A 24,008-nucleotide genomic window follows, 5' to 3' on the forward strand; every position below is an offset into this window, starting at 1 on the left:
TTTTCTTTTGGGCAGATGAAAGTGTTTTGGGACTGCATACAGGTGACGAGTGCACAGCATCATGAACGTACTCAATGTCGCTGAATTATACACTTTAAAACGGTTCATTTTATGGTATGTGAATTTCACCTCAATAAAAAAAGATAAAGAGTGAGCTACCTCGGGGCGCCTGGGTGGCTCAGTCGGTTAAGCGGCTGCCTTCGGCTCAGGTCATGATCCCAGGGTCCTGGGATTGAGTCCCACATCGGGCTCCCTGCTCGGCGGGAAGCCTGCTTCTCCCTCTCCCACTCCCCCTACTTGTGTTCCCTCTCTCCTGTCTCTCTCTCTGTCAGATAAATAAATAAAATCTTAAAAAAAAAAAAAAAAAAGAGTGAGCTACCTCTGGGGCGCCTGCGTGGCTCAGTCAGTTGAGTGTCCGGCTCTTGGTTTTGGCTTAGATCGTGATCTCAGGGTCATGATCTCAGGGTCGTGGGGGGCTCTGCGCTCAGCGGGGAGTCTGCTTGAGATTCTCTCCCTCTGCCCCTCCCCCCACTCCCTCGTGCTCTCCCTCTCTCTTTCTAAAATAAATAAATAAATCATGGGGCGCCTGGGTGGCTCAGTCGTTGGGTGTCTGCCTTCGGCTCAGGTCATGATCCCGGGGTCCTGGGATCGGGCCCCACATCGGGCTCCCTGCTCAGCCGGGGGCCTGCTTCTCCCTCTCCCGCTCCCCCTGCTTGTGTTCCCGCTCTAGCTGTCTCTCTCTCTGTGTCAAATAAATAAAATCTTTAAAAAATAAATAAATAGGGCGCCTGGGTGGCTCAGTTGGTTGGGCGACTGCCTTCGGCTCAGGTCACGATCCTGGAGTCCCTGGATCGAGTCCCACATCGGGCTCCCTGCTTGGCAGGGAGTCTGCTTCTGCCTCTGACCCTCCCGACCCTCCCCCCTCTCATGTGCTCTCTCTCTCAAATAAATAAATAAAATCTTAAAATAAATAAATAAATAAATAAATCTTAAAAAAAAGAAAAGAAAAGAAGGAGCTACCCCAGAAACTAAAAATAAAAAATTCAGTTCCTCGGTCACACTGCGTACATTTCAAGGGCTCAGTAGTCACACGGGGCCAGTGGCTACCATACTGGATGGCACAGACAGAGAACATTTCCATCATCGTGGGAAGTTCTACTGGACAGTGCTGGTCTAGGGTTTCCCGCACTCTCCATCTGGCTGATTGTTTTTTCACAGTGTTGTTTAATGTGTTCTTCTGTCCACTGTCTTTCCTATGAATGGATAATTATATCCGGAAGCTTGATCTGATTCAGGTTCAGTTACTTTGGCGGAAGTATTTCATGGGCGCTGCTGTGTCCTCCCAGCAGGAGGCACATCACGTTTGGTGGAGTCTTTGGTGTGTGTGTAAGGACAGCAGCATCCTTCCCATCTCGTTGGCCAAGCGATGGATGTCACATGACCACATGGGCCAGGGAATGTATGTGATTTACTCAGGAGGGCCTCCATGGGCGCATAGTGAAATCATGGATGTGCGGTTCTATAACAAGGAGGAAATGGAGATCGGGAGACAATAATCCACTCTACCCCGGGTGACAGTGTGGTTTTTATCAAATGCATTTTTCGGAAATGACTCTCTGAGTCGCAGAGAAGTTAAGTAACTTGCCCAAGGTCACACAGCTGGCAAGCGAGGGATCCAAGATTTGAACCCAGGCAGGCAGGCACCAGCGCCCTGGATGGTAATGCTACAGGGGAAATACCTGGTGGGGTTGTCGTGATGTTCTAGTAAGAGCAGGAATGCGAAGGGCTTAGTACGGCACTTGGCACAGGAGCGGTGCGTGATACTTCTGACCCGTGCTGTTTATTTCCATCATCTAATTCCAGGTTAGTCTTGGCTCGAGGTTGGAGGGATTTTCTGCCCCTGGCAGCATTCCAGGAATGCCAGCTGGCCTTTATAAACCCATATGATTAGGAGTCAGAGTCCGGGGAAGGGAGAGTGGAGAGAGAATCAGACCACAAGAGGTAGCCGTAAAGAGGTTAGGAGCAGGGGCGCCTGGGTGGCTCAGTCGGTTGAGCATCTGCCTTCGGCTCGGGTCATGATCTCGGGGTTCTGGGATCAAGCCCCGCATCGGGCTCCCTGCTTAGCGGGGAGCCTGCTTCTCCCTCTCCCTCTGCTGCTCCCCCCTACGTACACGCTTGCTCGCTCTCTCTGTGTCAAATAAATAAAATCTTAAAAAAAAAAAAAGAGGTTAGAAGCAACTCCCGCCTGTCTCCAGCAGCAGGGAGGGTGAACATAGGGAGGTGAACACCAGGGGTAAAATGTCTGAGCAGATGTACAGGAGAGAGTGGCCAGGGATCCTGACTTATCAGATTTGGGTGTGTGCACAGTTCTGGGGACCCTATCCCCCTGTTCCTTCTCTGGTATCTCAAAGCTCAAGACTCCACCCTCCCCCCCACCCCGGGGCTGCTTCTAGGCAGAGCTCCAAGATGGTCTTATGAGGAGTGTGGCTGATATTCCCCTCGCCAAATGGCCACAGGAATATTTTGAGTCCCACGCGCTCTTCCTTGTGCAAGCTTGCCCCTATCCATCAGGAAGTGGAGTCTCTTGCCTCCCCTGGAGGCTGGGCAGGACCTCGTGACTGACTTGAGAAAGGGGCATGGAGGTGACACTGCATGGCTTCCAGGTGTAGGTCATAAAGGAGACACGGCTCCTGCCTGTTCCCTCGATCGATCTTCCTCCCTCCCTCCCCCCCGGGGCCCCAGCTGCCATGATGTGGGAAAGCCCAAGCGACCACGTGGAAAGGTCGTGTGTGGAGGTTCCAGCCACAGCCCACAGGTGAGGTCCCAGCTGAGAGCAGCAACAACAAGCAGGTGAGTGGGGGAGCTGCAGATCATGCCAGCCCACTGCCTTTGAGCAGCCCCTGCTGATGCCAGTTGGGTGGAGGTGAGCTGTCTGCGCAGAGCCCTGCCCAAATGGCAATTCATGAGCAAAATAAATCTCTCCATGGGATGGTTTGTTTTGTAAACGAGAGAGCTTCCAATTCTTTCCCACCTGAAGGGAACGAGGACTTCATTCAAACCTAACCCAGATGTCACGTCCCTGTTCAAAAGCCTCCCATGCTCCCATCACCCTCCGAGTGAAAGCCAAGGTCCACACGTAACCTAAAAATCCATCCTACGTGATCTTCCCATACTGCTGTCCACCTCATACCCCACACCACCTTTTCTGACCTCATCTCCCACTCTCCCCATCCATCCCTCTGCTCTAGCCACACTGGTCTCCTTGCTGATCCCTGAACTTACGGGCCAGTCCAACCTCAGGACCTTTGCACTTGCTGTTTCTTCGTTTAGCACACTCTTCTCCCAGAAATCCATGGGGTTTCCCCCGTCCTCATCTTCAAGTCTTTGCTCAGATGTCACCTTCTCATTAAGCTCTTCCACAACCAAACCATTTAAAATTATAGCTCCCACTGCCAAAAATCACTACGCCCTCCATTCTCTGGGTTACATCTTTCTATAGTACTTGTTATAATGTGCTGTATATTTCACTTACGTTTCTGTGTATAGTCATTTTGCCCAAATAGAGTGTAAGTTCCATGAAGGCAGGTCAGGGATCTTAACCTGTCTTGTTCACCACCATATCCCCAGTGCCTACAACAGCTCCTCCTGTATATTTAGCACTCTGTCCCCTGAGTCCTTCGGCCTATCTATCAATATTTGTTTGCTCTTCAGATTTTTCTCTTTTGAGATAAAACTTACATATAACAAGATGCACAAATCTTAAGAGTACGATTTGCTGAGTTTTGACAAATGCATATACCTTTGTAACCCAAAATCTGTCAAGATAAGGAACCACTGTCCTGATTTTTTTTTCCCACCTGCGATCAGCCTGGCCCATTCTGGAACTTCATGTAATTGAAATCACATAGCATACTTCGTTTTGTGTCTGGCTTCTTTCATTCAGCGTAATGATCTTGAGATTCATCCATGTCGGATGTGTATCAATAGTTCATCCTTGGGGCGCCTGGGTGGCTCAGTCGTTAGGCGTCTGCCTTCGGCTCAGGTCATGGTCCCGGGGTCCTGGGATCGAGTCCCATATCGGGCTCCCTGCTCCACGGGAAGCCTGCTTCTCCCTCTCCCACTCCCCCTGCTTCTGTTCCTGCTCTCGCTATCTCTCTCTCTGTCAAATAAATAAATAAATAAAATCTTTAAAAAAAAATTATAAAAAAAAAATAGTTCATCCTTTTTCTTGCCGTACAGTGTTCACCATATGGGTATACCACAGTTTGTTATTCATATTGATATATTGATGTGTTGGTATGTGAACCTCAATATCTCTTCAATCCATCTCCTCTCCTTCACCCCCCATGGCTCCTGCCCTGGCCCCGGTCTTCTTTATACCCAGCCTCCTTCCTGTTCTCTGACCTCCTGTCTCACCCCACCATCCGCTCTCCACAGAGCAACCAGAGGAATCTTTATAAGGCACACATTGTGTTCCTGTCCTGCTCAAAACTCTGCCATGGCTCCCTAGTGCCCTCAGGAGATCGCCCAGTCTTCTTCAATGCCTTTCAGACCTGCTTCGATCTCACCTGCATGCACCACTCCAGCATCACCTCCCACCTCTTCTCTTTACGCTCCAGGTTGCAGGCAGTCTCCTTCTCAGGTCCCTCATGGTACCAAGCTCTCTTGCCTCCGCACCATTATATTCTCTTCCCTCTGTCCAGAGTACTTTTCCCTAGCCCTCTCTTTACCTTCCTAACTGCTATTCATCCTATTCATTCAGATGTCTCCTCCTTAGGAAACCTTCTTGAGAGGCTGGGTGAGACACCTCCACAGAGCTCCCATGGTCCCTGGTGGCTCAGATCACTACATTTTAATAACAAAAAGGTCTCTGCTAAACTTCCGTTCCAGGAACAAACCTTGTTTCTCAAGACAAACAAGAACACATCCATTCAGCAAAAATGGGAAACCATTTCAATGAACACATTTCCCCTATTGCCTTAGCTGCCAGGAAGCACCGAGTGAAGCTTCATGCTAACCTAGATCATAGATGCCTGGTGCATCCATACGTATTTGTAAATTCTGTTTTGATGTGTGTTTAACAAGTGCCAGTTTTCCTTGGGTCCTGTAGATCCTCACATTGGCTCTCTGCTGTGTCTTGCATAGCCCCTACTTCTTCGTGTAGGATACTGCTTCCCCTGCAGCCCTTTCTAATTTAGGCCTCTTGTTTTCTCATACTCCACATGCCTCCACACTGGAACGTGGGAGATATTTTCTCTGTTTATCAAGATTCTTTCTTTTTGGGTGAAAGCAGCTAAAATCAATTCACACAAAGTAAATGAATAAAGTAATATTTAACAACAACAGCAACAGCCAAAAAATCCCATAATGGTTCTGAGATTAAAGTGGAGTTCATGTACGGCTGGATCCAGGTACCCAAGTGCTGATGTCAGAACTGTCTTTCACAAATTTTCATTTCTGCTTTCTTCTGTATAAACTTTCATCTCATAAAGCCTCTTCTTTCCTGGTGACCGGCTCACCTCCCACCAGCTGGGCAACTCCAGTAGAAATAAAGAACCTTTTTCTTTAGTTGCAGCAAATGTCTCAGGGTTGGTTCTCACTGGCCAGGTTAGGTCACATGTCTTCCCTGAACCAATTACTGTGACCAAGGAAACAGAATAAACTGATTGGCTAGGTTTGGATCCTATGTCTCTGGAGCTGGTGAGGGGAGGGTTATGGCCAGCCCTATTCAAATTTAATAGAGTGAGAGCAGAAAGAAGTGGTTCCCCACAAGAAAGCTGAGTGAGGGCAAAGCTGGGGAGGGCAAATCCTACAAACTTTGGCTATAGTATCCTTTTCCGTGTCCAAAGCTTCATCCAGAATACCGGTCCCCTGTGGATTAGTAAACCGTCCCCTACACACACACACACACACATACACACACACACACACAATACCGGTCCCCTGTGGATTAGTAAACCGTCCCCTACACACACACACACACACACACACGTGTACACACACTTCCCTAGCCAATCCTAATGCTTTAGCCACTCCTTGGTGACCTTGTACCTCTCTCTTCTTACTTCACTAGTAGAAAGATACCATTTCTCTGCTCTTTTAAAAAGTGGGTGTGTTTGGGTTTTACATATTTACTTGACATAAACGTAATCATTCAACAGTGGGAACTTGAAAAGGGAGTGAGGGAGGCAAGGAGGTGGGGCTGGGGTACAAAGGGCGGCAGACTGGAGGAGCGGGGTGAGGTGGGGGTATGGCTGCAGGGATGGGGCAGAGGGGCTGCGGACAGAGAGGGAATGGTGGAGTACAAAGGGGGAGGGATTGTAGAGCTGCGGTGGGGGTGGCGAGAAGCGGGGGTTCTCAGTGGATAAGGAGGAGGAGATGGAAGAAGCAGAGCTGGGCGACTTGCAGGGGGTGGGACTGGTGGTCTGAGGGGCCCAACCGGGGGTGGGGGAAATGGAGGGGTGGGCCGGGGCCGAGGGTTAGAGGGTGCGGTGTCAGGTCAGAGTGAACTGGGTGGTTCGGGAGAGGGCTGGTGTCGGAACTTAGCGAGAGAGGCTGGGCCAGGAGGCGCGTCCCGCGGACCTTGCGGGTGACACTGCCGAGGAAGCCCGCGGCTAGGGGTGTGGCTAGGGGGCGGTGTACGCCGCGGTATCCCCCCACTCCGGGAGTTCCAGGTCTTCGCCTCTGGTCCCGCCTCTTTCTCGGAAGTGGCACACCCGTCGTCCAACCGGAGCCGCGGGCCGGGCGCGGCGCAGCCAACGGCGCGGCGGGGGGCGGAGCTGGGGAGGGGGTTCGCTGAGCCAGGGGAGGGGGCTAGGGGCCTCGAAGGGCTCCGGAGCGGCGACGGCGAGCCATGGCGCTGGGGCTACAGCGCGCAAGGTACTGGGGTTCGGGGCAGGAATGATGGGAAGCGGGGGGCTCTCCTTCCAGCGACCCCCCCGAGCCGGGTGGGGGATGCGCGGGTGCAAGCCGAGGACGCCCCGGGACGCGCGGTTGGAGGCACATCCCCGGCGCACCCTCCACCCTACGGGATTGCAGGCGAGGGGGATTTCCCCAAGTCCCCGGCTGCCCCGCCCCGCCCCTTTAGCCTGGAGTGACTTCAGGGTGGTGATCCCCAATTTCCTGCTGCTCCGGGTTCGCTTTCCCTCCTGGTTAGGGTCCGTACGGAATTGGGGGTGCTTGTGTTTGAGTAGTTCCCGGGCTTCTGCGGAAGGCGTTCTCCTTCCACGTATTGAACCTACTGGCCTCCGAATTCCCAGAATTGAGGTTGTTTCTTGCCACGGGACCCAGGGGATCCTAGGGTATATTGGATATCCCAAAACTAAGCCTTCCCAGATTCAGGGGGTCCCTTGAAATGGGAAGTCAGATTCTGAGTTCAAGAGCAGAGAGATCCCTTATAATTGGATGCTCCCTGACAGTCTCTCAAACCTTGGGTTCCTTAGAAATAAGCGGGGGGGGTCCCCTTTCAGCAACTACCTGGGACCATTCCCAGAGACCTTTTTGTATCCTTTTGAAAGGTAGAGTCACCCCTTTTAATAACAGAGAAACAGCCTGACCTACTTCCCAAAGTCTAGCCCCTTATCTCCCTCTCCACCCCCACTCAGTGCCTGTGACTGTGGACAGGGGCACACCATCCAAGCCTTATTTGGGGAGTCCCCCATGGAGGGTGCTGTGCCTGATTCAGTGCAAGCCTTGATGGGAGCACCCCCTGCCGAAGTGTTCAGCTGGGTCCTGCTGGCCAGAGAGTAGGTTTCTGTGATCACCTCCATCTGCTGAGTGCTCTGGGTCCAACGCCAGGGGGTCTACCTGGCGATGTTTTCTTGGGACCCTGGAAAATCTTGCAGGCCCTTGGTTTCCCTTGTCCAATCTGAGGCATCCACGAAGCCTCACCCCCTTCCCTCCTCCCTGGCTTCCCAGGTTTGATTGGATCTGTCCACACCCCCATGTTTTTTAGTCCCCCCTCCCCTGCTGTTCCCCCCTTCAGTTCTATTCCAGTCTCTGGCTCTGGGCCTGACAGGGAACTCCATCCCACCCCTTCTGGGCCAGTCTCAGCCCAGCCCCTCCCAGCGCCCCCTCCTGGCTAGGTGGGGGCCCCTCTTGGCTGAGCTGGGGCGCTCCCCCCTCCCCACCAAGGCCAGCCCTTTCCTGTGGTGTCATCCCAGTGCTGTGCACCACCCACTCATAACTCGCACCCAGATCCTGGCCACGCTCCATCCCCTCCTGCACCCCTAGGATGGCCCTTGGGGGCCTGGGTGATGGTGAGTGGGCCCCCATACCTCCTCACCCCCTTCCCTTCTTCCAGCTCAGGCTTACTGCCATCCTACCCCAGGCAGGGATGTTCTTGGGAAGTCCCTGATGGGTATAAGCGCCCGGGTGCCCCCCAGATCTGAGGGTTCCCAGAGAAGATGGACTTTGGGTACAGGTACCCCACTGGATTACCATGTCCTTGGGAATGAGCAGAGGCAGAGGCAGAGAGACTCCTCCTGACTGACCCCACCCCAAGTCCTTTCTCAAACCCAAACCCTGCTTCTGGACAACCTAAGGCCCCATAGATCCTCTATACTTTCTTCAAGAACCCCACTACCCTCTCAGTGTCAGAAGAGAGAGGGCCAAGAGCAGCCCTGAATGTGGCTCAGGGTCTTCCGACTTTCTCCTTGCCTTTGCTCTCTGGTGGCAGTTTCTTCAGAGGTGGGCTTCTCCCTCTCATGGTTGGGCGGGGCGGGGGTACTGGGCCCCAGCCCCCATTCCCAGGCCTCACTCTGGGGCCTCCAGACCCTGGCCCCGCCTTCTGTTCTCTGCTGGAACACAGAGGAAGGGTGGCAGGGTTCCAGCTGCACGTCCCAAGCTGGGCAGAGTGCCAGGGGGCTGGACCAGGGCTGGGCATGGGGCCAGCTGGGGAGGCTGGCCAGCTGGGGAAATCCGGAGGCAGCAGAGGTGGGACAAGGGGAAGGCACTGAGGCCACCGGGCAAAGGAGGGACAGGGCGGGGGCCCCTGGGTGGACGTGCCCACCCAGGCATGCATTTAAGAGCAGAGGCCCTAAAGTTAGGTTCAGATCCCCGCTCATCACCTTCTTGGGTGTGTGGCCTTGGGCCAGTGACTGCCTCTCTGAGCCTCAGTGACATATCCTGGAAAATGGGGGGTCATACCTCCCCTCTCCTGCACCACATCAAAATAAGGAGCAGTGAGGGAACCGATCTTTAGGGGCAGGATACCCTACGGGTTGCAATAAACTGTGTTCAAGTCAGACAGTGTTCTGGGTAGAAGTAGATACACCGTGGGACTCACTGAGATGGGTGGAACATAGTTGCCCTGGGGAGGGGGGGGCCCTGATTACCAGCTGGGTTACTTGGGCCAGTGATGCCATTGCTCAGAGCCTCGGGTTCAGGCCCTGTGAAAGGGAGACCACTTTTCCTGCTGCATCCGGCTGTTGAGAGGATTTAAGGGTGTCTCTAGCTCCTTGAGCGCTCAGTACAGCAAAGCGATCATGATGATTACTCTCATGATGCTTTGGTCTACTTCCAAGGCGCCTGTGTGAAGGTCGTGTACGCACACCACACCACGGGGTTACCACCAAAGCCCACGGGTCTCTCCAGTGCACAGGAGACTCCGGAGCCTTCCATCCCTGATGTGGACAAAGAGGGAATAATAAAAAGTTTAGCCTTCTCATGGCACTTATCAATTGCCAGGCCTGTTCCAAGTCCTTGACGTATATGAATTCATGTAATCTTTTAAAACAACCCTGTGGGGTCGTGTCGTTATGCTCAGGGAAGGCCTGCAATTTGTCCCAAAGTAACACAGCTCTTAAGCTGTGGAGTCGACACTGGAACCCTGCACCGGGTGAACTCATCCCTACTCAGTTTAACGAAAGAAAGGCCGGAGACCCAGGCTTCTCTGAAGCCAGGACTTCCTATCAGAAGAACATCCAGAGGTCAGACTGGGAGCTGGAAGGAGAGTCCCGTGCAGCCACCAGCTGGCTCCTTCTATGGAGGGAGAAGTCAGCCACAGAGAGGATTGCTGAGCCCAGCTGCCCAGGAGGTGGGGGCCGGCCCCACCCCATTCCCCGCTCCCACTCCCTCTTCCCTCTGTCTGGGCCCCCGGCTCGGTGAGGCCCGCCCACCCCCACCCTCTGGGCAGGAAGACAAACAGGGCTGGAACAGAACAGGACAGGACGGAATGTCCTCTGGGCAGAGTAGGACCGGAGGGAGGCCCCTGCCTCCCACCAGCCAGGAGGGAGGGGATGGGGGTGACTGCTGGCTCCCTCCACCCCTCCAACCCAGCCTGCCCCCTTCTGTGCCTCCCACGGGTTGCATGGAGTTTTTTCCGTCTGCAGCCTGACAGGACAGTCCCCTCCCCTCTCCCCATCAGGCCTGTGGGTGGGGCTGCAGGTCTCCTGCTTGGCGGCGAGGTTGATGCCATCCCCAGGAGTGGCCTCTGGTTTTTGGAAGGGACAGCCTCCCTTCCTAGAGTTCTGCTTCCCTGGGGTGGGTCACAAGGAAGGAATCAGAGAGAAGAAGGAAGGCTTTGGAACCGCACTGCCTGAGTTCAAATTCCGGCTCTGCCAGTTACTAGCTTTGTGACTTTTTGGGGAAAGGACTTTACCTTTCAGAGCCCCGGTGTCCCCTTTGTGAAGTAGAAATTTAAGGTGCGTCCTGGGATTGAATGAGTGCACATAGGCAGAGTACTTAGAACAGTGCCAGACCCATGCATGCTCAGCAAATCGTAACTGCTTATTAACGGTTTTATCAATATTATAAATATACAGAAGATTATGCATACCGTACTATATGTAATATACTCCAGTTGTTTTTTTTTTTTTTCAAAACCTATGTTGTTTGGATTCAGACATTTAAGACAGTGAGAAGCACTAACCTGGAGATAAACCCAGGGCCAAAGAACAGAGAAAACTGAAGAGTTCAGGCAGACGACTGTTCAAACCTGCCTTCACTCCTTAGGAGCAAGCACTACAACCTCTCTGTGCCTTGGTTTCCTCATCTGTTCAATGGGGATAACGTTATTACCTTCTTTCTGGGGTTGTCTGAGCTCTTAGTGGGTTAATGTAAGTTACCCACTTGGCCCAGGGCACTGACGGAAAAAAGCCGGATAAGTGGCAGGTATTTCTGACAAAACAGTCCTCATCCTTCTACCCGCCCCCCATCCCACATTTGAAGTGGATTAAAGGGTAGGGGTGAGTGGTTAGCTGTTGGCTCCAGAGAACACTAGGGTTGGTTTGCTGTATGACATCGGCAGGGCCCCTGTTGGTGGGTGGTTGGACTTTGAGATCTGTGTTCTAAGATTCTGAGGATTCAGCTCAGCTGAGGAGGGAAAGGGCAGGAGAGGGGGTTCAGGGAGGCTGGAGGGCAGGGGGCCAGGAGGCTGCTGACATCTTCATGTTCCCTCCCTTCCCTGGCTTGGGGCCAGCTCGGCCAGCCCCCTCCCAGCAGGAGGCCTCCCTGTCCCCCAGGCGTCCCAAGCCCGGGGAACAAACAGCAGATAAGTCAGGGAGGGGACAGCGGGCCCCCGGCACGCCTCAGAGAGCGAGGCGCTGGGGGCAGCCTGGGCTGGCGCAGGGACAGATAAAATCTGCGGCTAGGAGCTGCCCCGCAGTATAACCCTCGCAGGCCCAGAGAGCTCCGGGAACTCGCCCGGGCCACACAGCGAGCCCTGCACGGTCGCGGCCCTACCCTCTGTGAGCCCGGGCCCCATGTGGCAGCGCCCCACGTGCATGTCCCATCCAACTCCCTCCCTTCCGGGGGCGCCGCCAGTGAACGCTGCCGATGCCCGCAGGTCGAGCACGGAGCTGCGCAAGGAGAAGTCCCGGGATGCGGCCCGCAGCCGGCGCAGCCAGGAGACCGAGGTGCTGTACCAGCTGGCGCACACGCTGCCCTTCGCTCGCGGGGTCAGCGCCCACCTGGACAAGGCCTCCATCATGCGCCTCACCATCAGCTACCTGCGCATGCACCGCCTCTGCGCCGCAGGTGAGCCCCGCCCCCGGGAAGTCCCACCTCGACAAGGCCCCGCCCCCTAACGTATTCCCGCCCCTTGGGAAGCCCCACCTCCTTCGAGTTGGAATTCTAAGGGAGGCCAGCTAACTCCCTTGGGTGCTTCAACCCTTAGGATTTGGTCCCCAGGGAGACCTTCTTGCAATAAATATCCCTGCGAGGCTTAGCTGCCCAATTTTTAATGACCACTTGAGAGAGTCCCCTCCCTAGCTCCCTAGGTCTGTCTCCCCTCCCCTCAGTGCCATCCTCTTGAATTCCCAGCCAGTTAGAATTCTACCCTGCAGGGGGCTTTCATACACACACACCCCTTGGAATCCCCGAGACCCTGAAAAGATTTTATTTACGAGGTCACCTGGGAGTCCCTGCTTCTTTAGAATTCTGCCCATCCCCCCTCTACAAGGTCCTGCCCCAAGAATTCTGAAATTCTGAACTCCTGGGAGGCTTGCCCCCCGCTTAGAATTCTGACTCCCTCTAGCTCCTGGCCCCTTAAATTTTGACCCCTGGGAATCCCATCCTTTTAGAAGTCTGTCCCCCTAGGAGGCCCACCCCCTTAGAATTTGATTCTCGTGGGAGACCCCCACCTCCTTAGAATTCTGTGCCCTTGGGAAGCCCTGCCCCCTGAGGATTATAATCATTGGTGGCCCTGCCCCCTTCCTTGGGACTCCCAAACCACTGGCATATGTTCTTGCTCACCTGGGGGCACCTGTAAGTTCTTCTGAGTGAGGGAAGGCAGAGGGAGGCTAGCCAGGGTGGCTCCGTGGCTGACTAGAGACACTCCATCCACCCTGATGCGGACACCAGGGGAGTGGAACCAGGTGGGAGCAGGGGGCGAAGCTCTGGATGCCTGCTACCTGAAGGCCCTGGAGGGCTTCGTCATGGTGCTCACTGCCGAGGGAGACATGGCTTACCTGTCGGAGAATGTCAGCAAACACCTGGGCCTCAGTCAGGTGAGAGGGGCTGTCTGCTTTGTGCCTGGCCCTGTGCAGGTGATGCCAGGATACAGAGGTGACTGAGACTGCCCTAGCCCTGCCTTTACAGGGCTCACGGCACAGAGGGGAGACAGATGTGTCACCAGCCAGGAAGATGCAGAAGGGTCAGGGCTGGGATGGGGCAGCCTAGGGGGCCCTGTGAGCCAGGGGAAGGGGGTTACCTGAGCCAGCCTCAGGGGGAGTCGAGGGCTTCCTGGAAAAGAAGACATCTGAGCCAAAACCTGAAGGACTTAGCCCGTCAGAAGTTATGGGGAACGGATGGGAACAGCGAAGACTGGGAATGTGCATGGCTGAGGGAGCAGAATATGCAAAGACCCAGAGGTGAGAGAAAACAGAGCATTGGCAGGGAATAAAGATGTTTATCCTGGCTAAGTGCAGAGTGCAGTGGGAAAGGTGAGAGAAAAAAATCTAGAGAGGTCAACAGAGCTAGATAATTTAGGGCCAAATTAGGTTTATTGCCAGGGCACTGGGGAACCGTGGATGGATTTTCATCAGGGGAGAGGCTGTGAGAGAGGCAGAATCAGATTTACCATTTGAAAAGCTCCCTCTTGGTGCCCACAGAGGTAGAGTTGGAGGGATAGGACTAGAGGCTGAGGGTCCATCCACAGGGAGGGGTACAGGGCCCTGGGTGGGAGAAGAGGAGTATGAGCAGCGGTCTGGCGACGGGAAGGCAGGAGACACAGGGGAGAACTGATTTCAGCGAATCCATACAGCATGCCCCACAGGAGAGTTATTGTTCTTTTTCCTATTTCACACAAATGGGCTCCATAGTTGGCATCTATTCCGTTCTCCTTCCTTGTTATCCCACTCCTGGTACCAGTTTCTCTGTTAGCTTGAGCTCTTCTTGGGTTCAGACAGGTGAATGTCCCAAGGCCCCAAAGCTAGGAAGTGGCAGAGCCAGGATTTGAATCCAGCTATAGGAGGTGCTGTCAGAGGGGAGAGATCCCTCTCCACTGGACTGTGAGCTGTAAGGGTCCCCTCCTGCCAGCACCATGCCCATTTCCTGAATTGAAACAACCTGCCGAATCTTTGGCTTGGCGAAGATTGGGATCTGAATGGGGTCTCACCTCAGGGCCTTTGCACTTGCTGTTCCCTCTTTCCAGAACACTCCAGAGAGCCACATGACCACCTCCCTGGCTTGGTTCAGCAATTTGTTTAAATATCACCTCAAGACACAGACTCTGACTACGGCCTCTAAGATAGCATGCCATCATTTCATGGCCTTATGCTAGTTTTCTTCCTAATACTTACCATTTTGTTTTATATCTGTGTTGTTTTGTTTTATTTGCTTCCTTATTGACCATCTGCCCTGCAAGCCAGTAAGCTCTGAGAGGCAGGGATTTTGTCTGTGTGGTCACAGCTCTGCCTACCCATCTGGAAGGGGGCCTGGCTATAGCAGGTGCTAAAGCGATGGTTGCTCAGTGAGCGTGTGAGTGAGTGAATGAATGAATGAATGAATGAACAAATGAATGAATGGACTAGTGAAGTACTCCAGGCTCGTGAATCAGGGCAGGGATGGTGAGGATGGGAAGGAGGACGCTGGTAAAAGTGCTCTTCCTCCCAGACACCCCCTGCTTCCCTCCCTGGCAGCTTGAGCTCATCGGACACAGTATCTTTGATTTCATCCATCCCTGTGACCAAGAGGAGCTCCAGGATGCCCTGACCCCCCAGCAGAGTGAGTTCCTCAGAGGCCTCTGACCCTGGTTATAGAAGCCGAGGCTCCACCCTCCTCTCAGCATATCCCCTCCTCCTCTGGACGACTGGACTGAGGAAGATGGAAGAGGGGACATGGCCCTGCCCTGGGGTATCTGAAGGAGCATTCCCTCCCCGTGGGGGCCCCTCCCCGGTTCCAGGTCTCAACCCTGGGGAATGAGGCTGGCGGGGCACTGGAGGGAACTGGGCCCTGTCCAGAGCCTCCTGGTGACCTGCTCACCCCCCTCCCCGTGGCCCTCCCCAGGCCTGTCCAAAAAGAAGCCGGAGGCCCCCACCGAGCGGTGCTTCTCCTTGCGCATGAAGAGCACCCTCACCAGCCGCGGGCGCACCCTCAACCTCAAGGCGGCCACCTGGAAGGTGGGCAGGGCCTGGCCTGGAGGAGGGTAGAGGTTTCTCCTTCTCAGCTCCCAGTGGGGCCCCCAGAGACATACCTCCCAGCCCCATGGGAGCCCCAGGCCCACGTGCATCCCCGCCTTGCCCCCCTCACCCCAACCAGGTGCTGCACTGCTCTGGACACATGAGGGCCTACAAGCCCCCTACACAGACTTCCCCAGCAGGGAGCCCCAACTCGGAGCCCCCCCTGCAATGCCTGGTGCTCATCTGTGAAGCCATCCCCCACCCGGGCAGCCTGGAGCCCCCACTAGGCCGGGGGGCCTTCCTCAGCCGCCACAGCCTGGACATGAAGTTCACCTACTGTGATGAGAGGTGGGCAGGAGCCCCGCTGCCCCCCCCACCCCTCCACTGACCCAGCTCCTCTTCCTTTCTGCCCAGGGTCCCTCACTGGTTCTTCTCCCACCCCCCGGTTCTCCCTCTGGTCCAGCTCCGTCTCTCTCTGATGCCATCTATCTCTGTCTCTGTGGCTGTCCATCTTGGCATTCTCTGTGGGTCTTTTTACCTTGGGTTCTCTCCCTGTCCCCTTTGAGTCTTCATTACTCCCTCCCTGTCCTTCTGTTGCTTTCCTTAAATGAGTCGGTGCGCCTCAAGCAGTTAGCGCAGTGCCCAACACGGAAGGCAGCACTCAGCACACTGTCCTTACTCATCGCTCCCCATCCTTCCCTTTCTCTCTCCTTCTCTTCCTCCCTCTCCCCCTCTCTCCCTTCAGCCCGTCGTGTTCCTGCATCTTCCCTCCTTCCCTCGGCCTGGAGTCATGCTTGGGAATGGCAAGCCTGGGCTCCGTCAGCTCGGGTTTAAAGCCTGGCTGTGTACCCTTGGCCAGACGTGGGCACCTCTCTGCACCGTGCTCTCCTGGTCTGTCCTGTGGAGTGAAACCAGAACCTCCTTAGAGCAGTTGTTCTGAGCACCCAGCGTGTTGCCTGGTGCAGAACACTACAGAGGTGTGTTTTGGAAAAAAAAATTTTTTTTTTATTCAGTGGGGTTCGAACTCATGACCCCGAGATCAAGAGTCACATGCTCCACCGACTGAGCCAGCCAGGTGCCCCCCAGAAGTGTATATTTTTTTCTTTTTTTAATGTTTTATTTATTTATTCATGAAAGTCAGAGAGAGAGAGAGAGAGAGGCAGAGGCAGAGGGAGAAGCAGGCTCCCTGTCTATCAGGGAGCCCGATGTGGGACTCGATCCCAGGACCCTGGGATCATGACCTGAGCTGAAGGCAGACGCTTAACCATCTGAGCCACCCAGGCGCCCTAGAAGTGTATATTTTTAATCATTATCATCATTATTACGTCTTATTTTATTCATTGCTTCCTGTCTTTCTTTTTCTGGTTTTCTTTCTTCCTTTCTCTTCCCTGCTCCTTTCCGCTCTTTCTTTTCTTTACTCTCCCCATCCCCGTCACCCCTGTCCCTTTCTTGCTGTGGCGGTAACAATCACCACAAGCCAAGGGGCTCAGCACAACACACGTTCACCATCTCACAGCTCTGGAGGCTCCTTGCCTTAAACACTTCTGGAATCTTCCTACATTCCTTGGTTTGGAGCCCCTTCCTCCATCTTCAAAGCCCATGGCCCTGCCATCTGCCTCCAACAGAACAGAACAGAACCTGTGGTGTTCTCCGAATCCCTCTGTAAGGGCCCCTGTCGCCACATGGGGCCCATCTGGCTTGTCCAGGTGAAGCTCCACATCTCAAGACCCTTCCCTTCATCAGCCCCGCAGAGTGCCCTTTGCCCTGTGAGGTCACGGTAGTCACAGGTCCCCAGGATTAGGAGGCGGACCTCTCCGAGGGCCATTGTTCAGCCTATCACAGTCCCTTTTCTCTTTCTGACTCTCCCTTTCTCTCTGTTACAACCCTGTCCATCTCTGCCTTGCTGGCTTCATCCCCGTGTCCCCCAGCCCCACCCTCCACCTTAGCCAGTTGAACTGACCAGGCCCCACTGCACCCACCCCAGGATCGCGGAGGTCGCTGGCTACAGCCCCGATGACCTGATCGGCTGCTCTGCCTACGAGTACATTCACGCTCTGGACTCGGACGCTGTTGGCCAGAGCATCCACACCCGTACGTGAGACCTTCTGGCACTCTGAAAGCAGCTCCCCAGCCCCCCATGCTCCAGGGAGCCTCCCTCCACACCCCGACACCAGCTCCCTGCTCCCCACGCCCCAAGGAACCTTCTCTTCCCTGGTCCCTCGTACCCAAGCCCCTGCCCCCAGCGCCTTCTCTCCCCATCTGCCCCTTCTATGGCCCTGACCCCTCCCCGTCCCCCTCCCCAGTGCTGAGCAAGGGCCAGGCAGTAACGGGGCAGTATCGCTTCCTGGCCCGGAGTGGTGGCTATCTGTGGACCCAGACTCAGGCCACAGTGGTGTCAGGGGGCCGGGGTCCCCAGTCTGAGAGTATCGTCTGCGTCCACTTCCTGATCAGGTAAGTGGGAGGGGGTGTGCGTGGGTCTGGTCTGCATGAGTGTGGTTAGGTGTGTGTGTGCGCACATGACTGTGAGAGGGAGTGCTCACATGTCTGTGTATGCAGACCATGTGTGATTGGATGCACACGGGTGTGTCTGCATGTACACACATGTGCGTGGGTGTGTGCACACCCACGCATGTGTGCGTACTGTTCACTGAAATTGAAAAGTACTCTATATCCAAATTAAAGTAAGAAATCTAGCAGAATCATGGGGGCTTTTTTGCTTTTTAAAAATTGAAGTGTAATTTACATAAAATAAATTCACTTCTTGCTCTACGGTACTATGAGTTTTGACAAAGGCGTGGGATTGTGTAATCACTTCCACAATCAAGCTATAGAGAATCATCCAAAAATATTTTGTCATAGTGAATCCCACCTCCCCTAACCACCCCCAACCCCACCCCGAGTCCCTGGCAACCACCGAGCTGTTCTCTGACCCCTAGCATTTTGCCTTTTCCAGAATGTCATGTTCATAGAATCCTGCAGGATGGAGCATTTTGAGTCTGGCTTCTTTCCCTTAGCATAATATATTTAAAATGGATCTCTGCTGTGTGTATCAGTCGCACCTTTTTAATGTTGAGTGGTGTTCTATGGTATGAATATGAACAGACCAGAGTTTGTTTATCCATTCGCCAGTTGGAGGACATTTGGGCTGGTTTCTATTTCGGGTGATTACGAAAAAAGCTACTGTAAACATTCTCATAGAAGATTTTGTGAGGTCATGTTTTTGTTTCCCTTGGGTAAACACCTAGGCATGGTCAGTGTATATTTAACTTCATAAGAAACTACCAGGTCATTTTCCCAAAAGGCTGCACCATTTTGCCTTCCCACCAGCAATGTGAGGGTTCCCGTTCTCCTGCATGGCTGCCAGCATTTTGTGTTGTCTGTTTTTGTCTTCTTTGCTTTTAATTTTAACCATTCTAATGGATGTGCAGTGGTAAATCACAGGCTGTCCTCCACTGCATTCAGCATATTAGAAGTTTTTCACCACGACAACATTGTGACAAGGGGCAGCAAATTAGCACAGAAAACAGAGAATTACAGCTTTTCTTTGAAAATTATCTTCCAGGACATGGTATCAATTTCTAAAGCCTTAGGTGTTTCCCTACGTCTTTTTGATCAAGGACAGGTTCTATTCGAAAACGGAAGTGGGGAGGGGAGCCTGGGTGGCTCCAGTCAGTTAAGCATCTGGCTCTTCATCTCAGCTCAGGTCTCGAGATCTCACAGTCGTCAGCGTTGGGCTCCATGCTGGGTGTGGAACCTACTTAAAAAAAAAAAAAAAAAAAAGCGGGTAGCAGGAATATCCATAGTCTTTGTATTGCACAAGAAAACAAGACTGATCATCTGTGGAATGTTCTCATTTTAACACTCTTCCAAATCAGGGTCTGAATAACTTGTCCACGTAGCAAGAGGGGCCTCGCCATTGTCACTGTGAAGGAGAGGGGACCTGCCCCCGCATCTTCTGGAAACTCCTTTTATTAATTGTGAAGATTTGCCTTTCTATGGCCAGGCCCTGTGGTTTCAGTCTTCTGTACTCTAAGCAAAGAGCAGGCCGGAGAGTTCATTTTTATTGGCAGACATGGGTGAAGAAGGAATAGCTTACTTAATTACAGTGAAATAAGGAGCATATGGTATTAATTGTCCTTGTTCTGTGTACGTTGTGTGGTGTGCAGTTGTGTGGCTATTTGTGTGTGCTCGGGTGCTTATACTTTGTAGTATAAAAACTCCTCCCCTTCCAGACCTGAGCCTCCCTCCATTGCAGTGAGCAATCGCTTTATAAGAATAAAACTCGGGGCGCCTGGGTGGCTCAGTCGTTGGGCGTCTGCCTTCGGCTTAGGTCATGATCCCAGGGTCCTGGGATCGAGCCCCGTGTCGGGCTCCCTGCTCCGCGGGAAGCCTGCTTCTCCCTCTCCCACTGCCCCTGCTTGTGTTCCTGCTCTCGCTGTCTCTCTCTCTGTCAAATAAATAAAAAAATCTTAAAAAAAAAAAAAGCATAAAACTCATTTACACAGGGCACTGCTGAATCTTCAGCACCTAGAACAGCGCCTGGCACCTAGTAGTTATTCAATAAACAAAAATCACAAATACTTACATAGAGCTCACCATTTGCCAGGCACAGTTCTATGCGTTTTATGTGTTTTAGCCCACTTAGGCCTCCTAATAACCTGGGGAGGAGGTTTTTTTTTTTTTTTAGATTTTATTTACTTATTTATTTGAGAGAGAGAGCATGATCAGGGAGGAGGATTAGAGGGGGAGTAGTAGACTCTCTGATGAGCAGGGAGCCCGATGCAGGACTCGATCCCAGGACCCTGGGATCATGACCTGAGCTGAGGGCAGACGCTTAAACAACTGAGCCACCCAGGCGCCTGGGAGGAGGTATTATTTTATTCCTCCTCTTTACAGAGGAGGAAGCTGGGGCGCAGAAAGGTTCAGCCACAGGCTCGAGGTCACACAGCTTCTAAGTGGCACGACTGGGATTTGACCCCAGGCTGATGGCTGAAGGTCCATTGCTCTTAGCCACCAGACAGTACTAGTTGTCTAGGACATGTTTATGGAATGAACGAATGAATGAACGAATGAGTGAACTTCATGTGCCGAATATGTGTGAGTGTGGGAATAGGGATTATGAGTGCACGTCTGTCTGTGTATACACTTGGATGTATATGAGTGCTCCTGTTTGTGCTCGCATGAACCGTGCGTATACATGTGGGCCAGGTGCGTGCTTGCGTTTTTCAAAGGGAAAGGTGTGGCTTTGGTCCAGCCTAAACTGGGAGGTGTCCAGCCCAGAAGGGGTTTGGTGAGGGTGGGGAAGGGGCATAGCTTCTCAAAGAGCCAGTGGGAGGACCACCCAGGTGCCAGCCTGGGTATGGTTATGCAAATGAGATGCAAACGAGGGCCTGGTTTTCAGCCCCCTGGCCAATTCTCCAAAAGCTGATTGGGCTCAGAACATTTGGGTTGTCTCAGCAGCTAGAGACTGGGGAGAAGGTAGGCGCGGGGGCATAAGAAGGATATATTTATAAATCCATTCCCTTGAATATGAAAAATGTCTATGAATAGAAACTTCATAAATAAAATCTTATTCATTAAAATATATCCCTCTGAATTCTTCATATTTGGTAATGTAAGAATGTTAAATATATATACTTCATCAATCATTTATAAGAGTATGTTTATAAGTAAATATAAAGAGAATATTTCGTTCTTACGCCTTTTGACTCTCCCCTTCTCTGTGCCCCATTCCCCCCACCCGTCTCCCCTCTCTATCCAAGCTGTGTTAAATGCCAACTTTTTTTTTTTTCTCCCCGTCTCCTTCCACAGAGAGAGCTTGGGAAGACACACATAACTTTATTTTAAATGCTATTATAATAAAAAGCATCCAACCAAAATTAAATCCGTAAAAGAAACAAGTAAATGTGGCAAATTATTTCCTGCACAATGCCCTCCTGCCCCTGAACAAGATCACCTCCTGTGATGGGACATCATCTAAGGGGGCTGCCTGGGCCGGGGCCCGAGGACGCTCCCTGACTTCCGCTCCCCTTTTTGCCCTATACCCCAGCCGGGTGGAAGAGACCGGAGTGGTGCTGTCCCTGGAGCAAACGGAGAGACACTCTCGCAGACCCATTCAGAGGGGCACCCCCTCCCAGAAGGATGCCCCTAATTCCAGGGACAGCTTTGGTATGGGGCAGGGCTGGGACTGGGAGGGGTTGTGGCCCCAGGACGCTTGAGGGAAAGCCCAGACACCTTAAGAATGGGGCTCACCAGGCCCTGTGTGACCTGACTCCCGCCTTCCTCCCCTTCTCACTCACTCTCTGAGCTCCCAGCTTCCTTAGTGCTGTCAGAATGCTAGTCTCTCATGCCTCCAGGCCTATGCACTGCCAGCTTCCTCTGCCCAGAATGCTCTTCTCTCTTCTGTCCTTCCACTTATCCTCTGTCCCTGGGATGATTGCTTCAGTCTTGTTGCTCCTCTGCTCGGAATCCTGCTATGGCTCCTCATTGCCCCCACCCTTCAGCTGGTTCCCTGCTCCCACCTCACTGCTCACTGGCATCCAATAATCCTGATCCTCCTGAGTCTGGCTCCTTTCTCCCTCTTCCTTCTCTCCCACCTGACCCCCCCCCCCAATCCCGGAGGAGTTTCTCTTCCAGTTGGTTCTTCAAGGCCATCACCTTCTTCGAGCTGTTGCTGGCAGCCCATGCTCCTGGGTGTGGTGTGGGGTCACTGATATCCTTTCCTTTTCTGGCTCAAAACTCACCTCCAGGGACCTTAGAACCTCCTTGAGGGCCTGGGGCCAGTCTTTTCTCCTAATATGCAAGCCCCCCAGAGCGGAGTGGCTGATTGCTGCTCTGTGCCATTGGAGAATTGGGTCAGTCGTGTGCCTTGGTCTGGCCATGCTGATTTTAAATACTAAAACGTTTCCCCATCATTGGGCAGTTGCTACTCTCCCCAGCCTACTGTGTGCCCCCGACCCCACACTGGCCCCTCTAGGACCCTCCAGGGTCTCACCACAGTCTGGCAACTGGAGGGATAGAACCTGGTCCCACAAGGGTTGTCCAGAACTCAGCTCCCCAGCACTGTGAACAGCCTCCACCCTGACTGGTTATAGAAAATGTCAACGAGGCTCCCTGGGGTTGGTGGGGAGGGCTCTGCCTCTCAGCCCTGGATGACCATCCTGTGTCCTCCCCATCTGTGTGTCCCGTAGATGCCTCTGGTCCCCGGATCCTGGCCTTCCTGCACCCCCCCGCCCTGAGCGAGGCCACCCTGGCCGCTGACCCTCGCCGCTTCTGCAGCCCTGACCTGCGTCGCCTCCTGGCACCTATCCTGGATGGGACTTCAGGAGCTGCCACCCCCAACGCACCCCCAGCCACACGGCGCTCCCAAAGTCCTCGTCCAGTAAGCCGTCCCTCCCAAGTAAACCCTCAGCATCCAGGCTGCTTTGGCCTTCGGCTTGAATCTTGCTATTCTCCGGGCCTCAGTTTCTCCCTCTGTGCAGTGGGAAGGTTGGGGTGAGATGGGGTTCCTTTAAGACCTAGATCCCAGATTCTTCAACTGTTATCTGGACCAAAACCTAGGTTATTTGGGACTGGCATGGGTGACCCCTCCCTCCTCCTCGCTTGTGACCCATCATCCAGGCTCTCAAAGAGTCAAGAATGTCTAATATTAGTCTTAAATGACACAGACCAGGATTCAAATCCTGAATCTGCCACTTACCAGCTGTGTTACCCTGGACACATGGGCCCTCAGTGTCTTCATCTGTAAAATTAGGATCATAGCAAGTAGCCATCTCATTGGTGTAAGTGAGGGTTCATTGTGATCATTCATGGGAAACACTTAGTAGACACCTGATACCTAGTAGGTGCTCAATATACCATAGCAGTTACTTTTTTTTTCACTTGAGTTCAGATAGTGTGACTTGACTTGGGGGCCCATATTATCTGGTATTGACTCTCCTCATCCTTCTCCAGCCCCCCACACACCTCCAAGATCTTCTCTCCACCAGAGAAATAAGACTGTGGCCTTTGACCTCACCTGTACACCTGGGAGAGTGGACTCTGCATCATTTTACCCAGACTCCAGACACCAAGAGGGCCTGAATATCTTGGCCTCAGGCTTTGGTCTTTGAATCTTCGAGTTTTCCCTGTCAATCTATCCCTGGCCACTTCCACCTTCTGAATACCCAGGTCCAGAATTCACTGGCTTTTGCTGTTTGACCCCCTTGGTGTCCCAGCTATCTGACATTTAACCCTCATTTCTGCCCCTGAGCTCAGATGTCCACACTATCTTACTGTTAACATTTCCTAGACTCCAGATTTCCTTAAGTGTCTACTCTCTCCCCACAGGCCGATCTCCCAGATGAACCACTCGTGAACGTGGAGAATACACACAAACTCTTGGCCTCGGGGAAAGACCTTGAGGCTGTGGAGACGGATCTAGATATAGCTCAGGTAAGGGCTGGCCTGGAAGGAACAGTCTTTATGTCTGTGCTCTGGGGGCTGACATATCTGAGCTTTAGAGAGGGTGGTAGCATGGTTGAGGGGACGAGTGGATGGATGGATAGAAAGGCCATGGTATTCTTTAGGTGGATGATGGTGGATAGATGGATGGGTGATAGTTAGACAGATAGATGGAGGGATGGATGGATGGACAACTGTATTCATTAGGTGATGATGGGGGATAGATGGATGGGTGATGGTTAGATATATGGATGGACGGGTGGCTTGATGGACCACTATATTCATTAGGTGGAGGGTGGGGGATAGATGGATGGGTGACGGTTAGACGGATGGATGGATGGATGAATAATGGATGTTTGGATGGGTAGTTAGACAGGCCACTGGTTCATTGGATAGATGATAGATGGATGGATAATGTTTGGATGATTGAGCGGCTAGATGAATGACAGTAACGTGATGTAGTAGTTATCTATTGCTCCATAACAAATCACCCCCAAACCAAGCACC

At 53.0% G+C, this 24,008-nt stretch overlaps 1 protein-coding gene across 8 annotated transcripts in view; it reads left to right on the forward strand.

Annotated features, from left to right (window-relative positions):
• Positions 1-6,788: 6,788 nt before the first annotated feature.
• The window catches only part of HIF3A (hypoxia inducible factor 3 subunit alpha), a 28,684-nt gene continuing 11,464 nt past the window's right edge, over positions 6,789-24,008 (forward strand). The window contains exons 1-11 of one of the 8 annotated variants that reach the window (XM_006744957.3): positions 6,789-6,879; positions 11,786-11,976; positions 12,802-12,947; positions 14,580-14,664; positions 14,947-15,059; positions 15,199-15,407; positions 17,044-17,150; positions 17,363-17,510; positions 21,109-21,227; positions 22,250-22,440; positions 23,388-23,492. In XM_006744957.3, the coding sequence (XP_006745020.2) occupies positions 6,854-6,879; positions 11,786-11,976; positions 12,802-12,947; positions 14,580-14,664; positions 14,947-15,059; positions 15,199-15,407; positions 17,044-17,150; positions 17,363-17,510; positions 21,109-21,227; positions 22,250-22,440; positions 23,388-23,492 (1,440 nt within the window). In that variant the 5' untranslated portion in view covers positions 6,789-6,853. Of the gene's footprint in view, positions 6,880-10,307; positions 11,977-12,801; positions 12,948-14,092; positions 14,665-14,946; positions 15,060-15,198; positions 15,408-17,043; positions 17,151-17,362; positions 17,511-21,108; positions 21,228-22,249; positions 22,441-23,387; positions 23,493-24,008 lie in introns of those variants that run through there. The other 7 variants (XM_081807142.1, XM_081807145.1, XM_031040920.2 and 4 more) reach the window with 7 other exon arrangements.

This window comes from Leptonychotes weddellii, chromosome 16 (genome assembly GCF_054177405.1).
Source record: "Leptonychotes weddellii isolate Sample4059 chromosome 16, ASM5417740v2, whole genome shotgun sequence".
In the NCBI taxonomy this organism is placed as follows: Eukaryota; Metazoa; Chordata; class Mammalia; order Carnivora; family Phocidae; genus Leptonychotes; species Leptonychotes weddellii.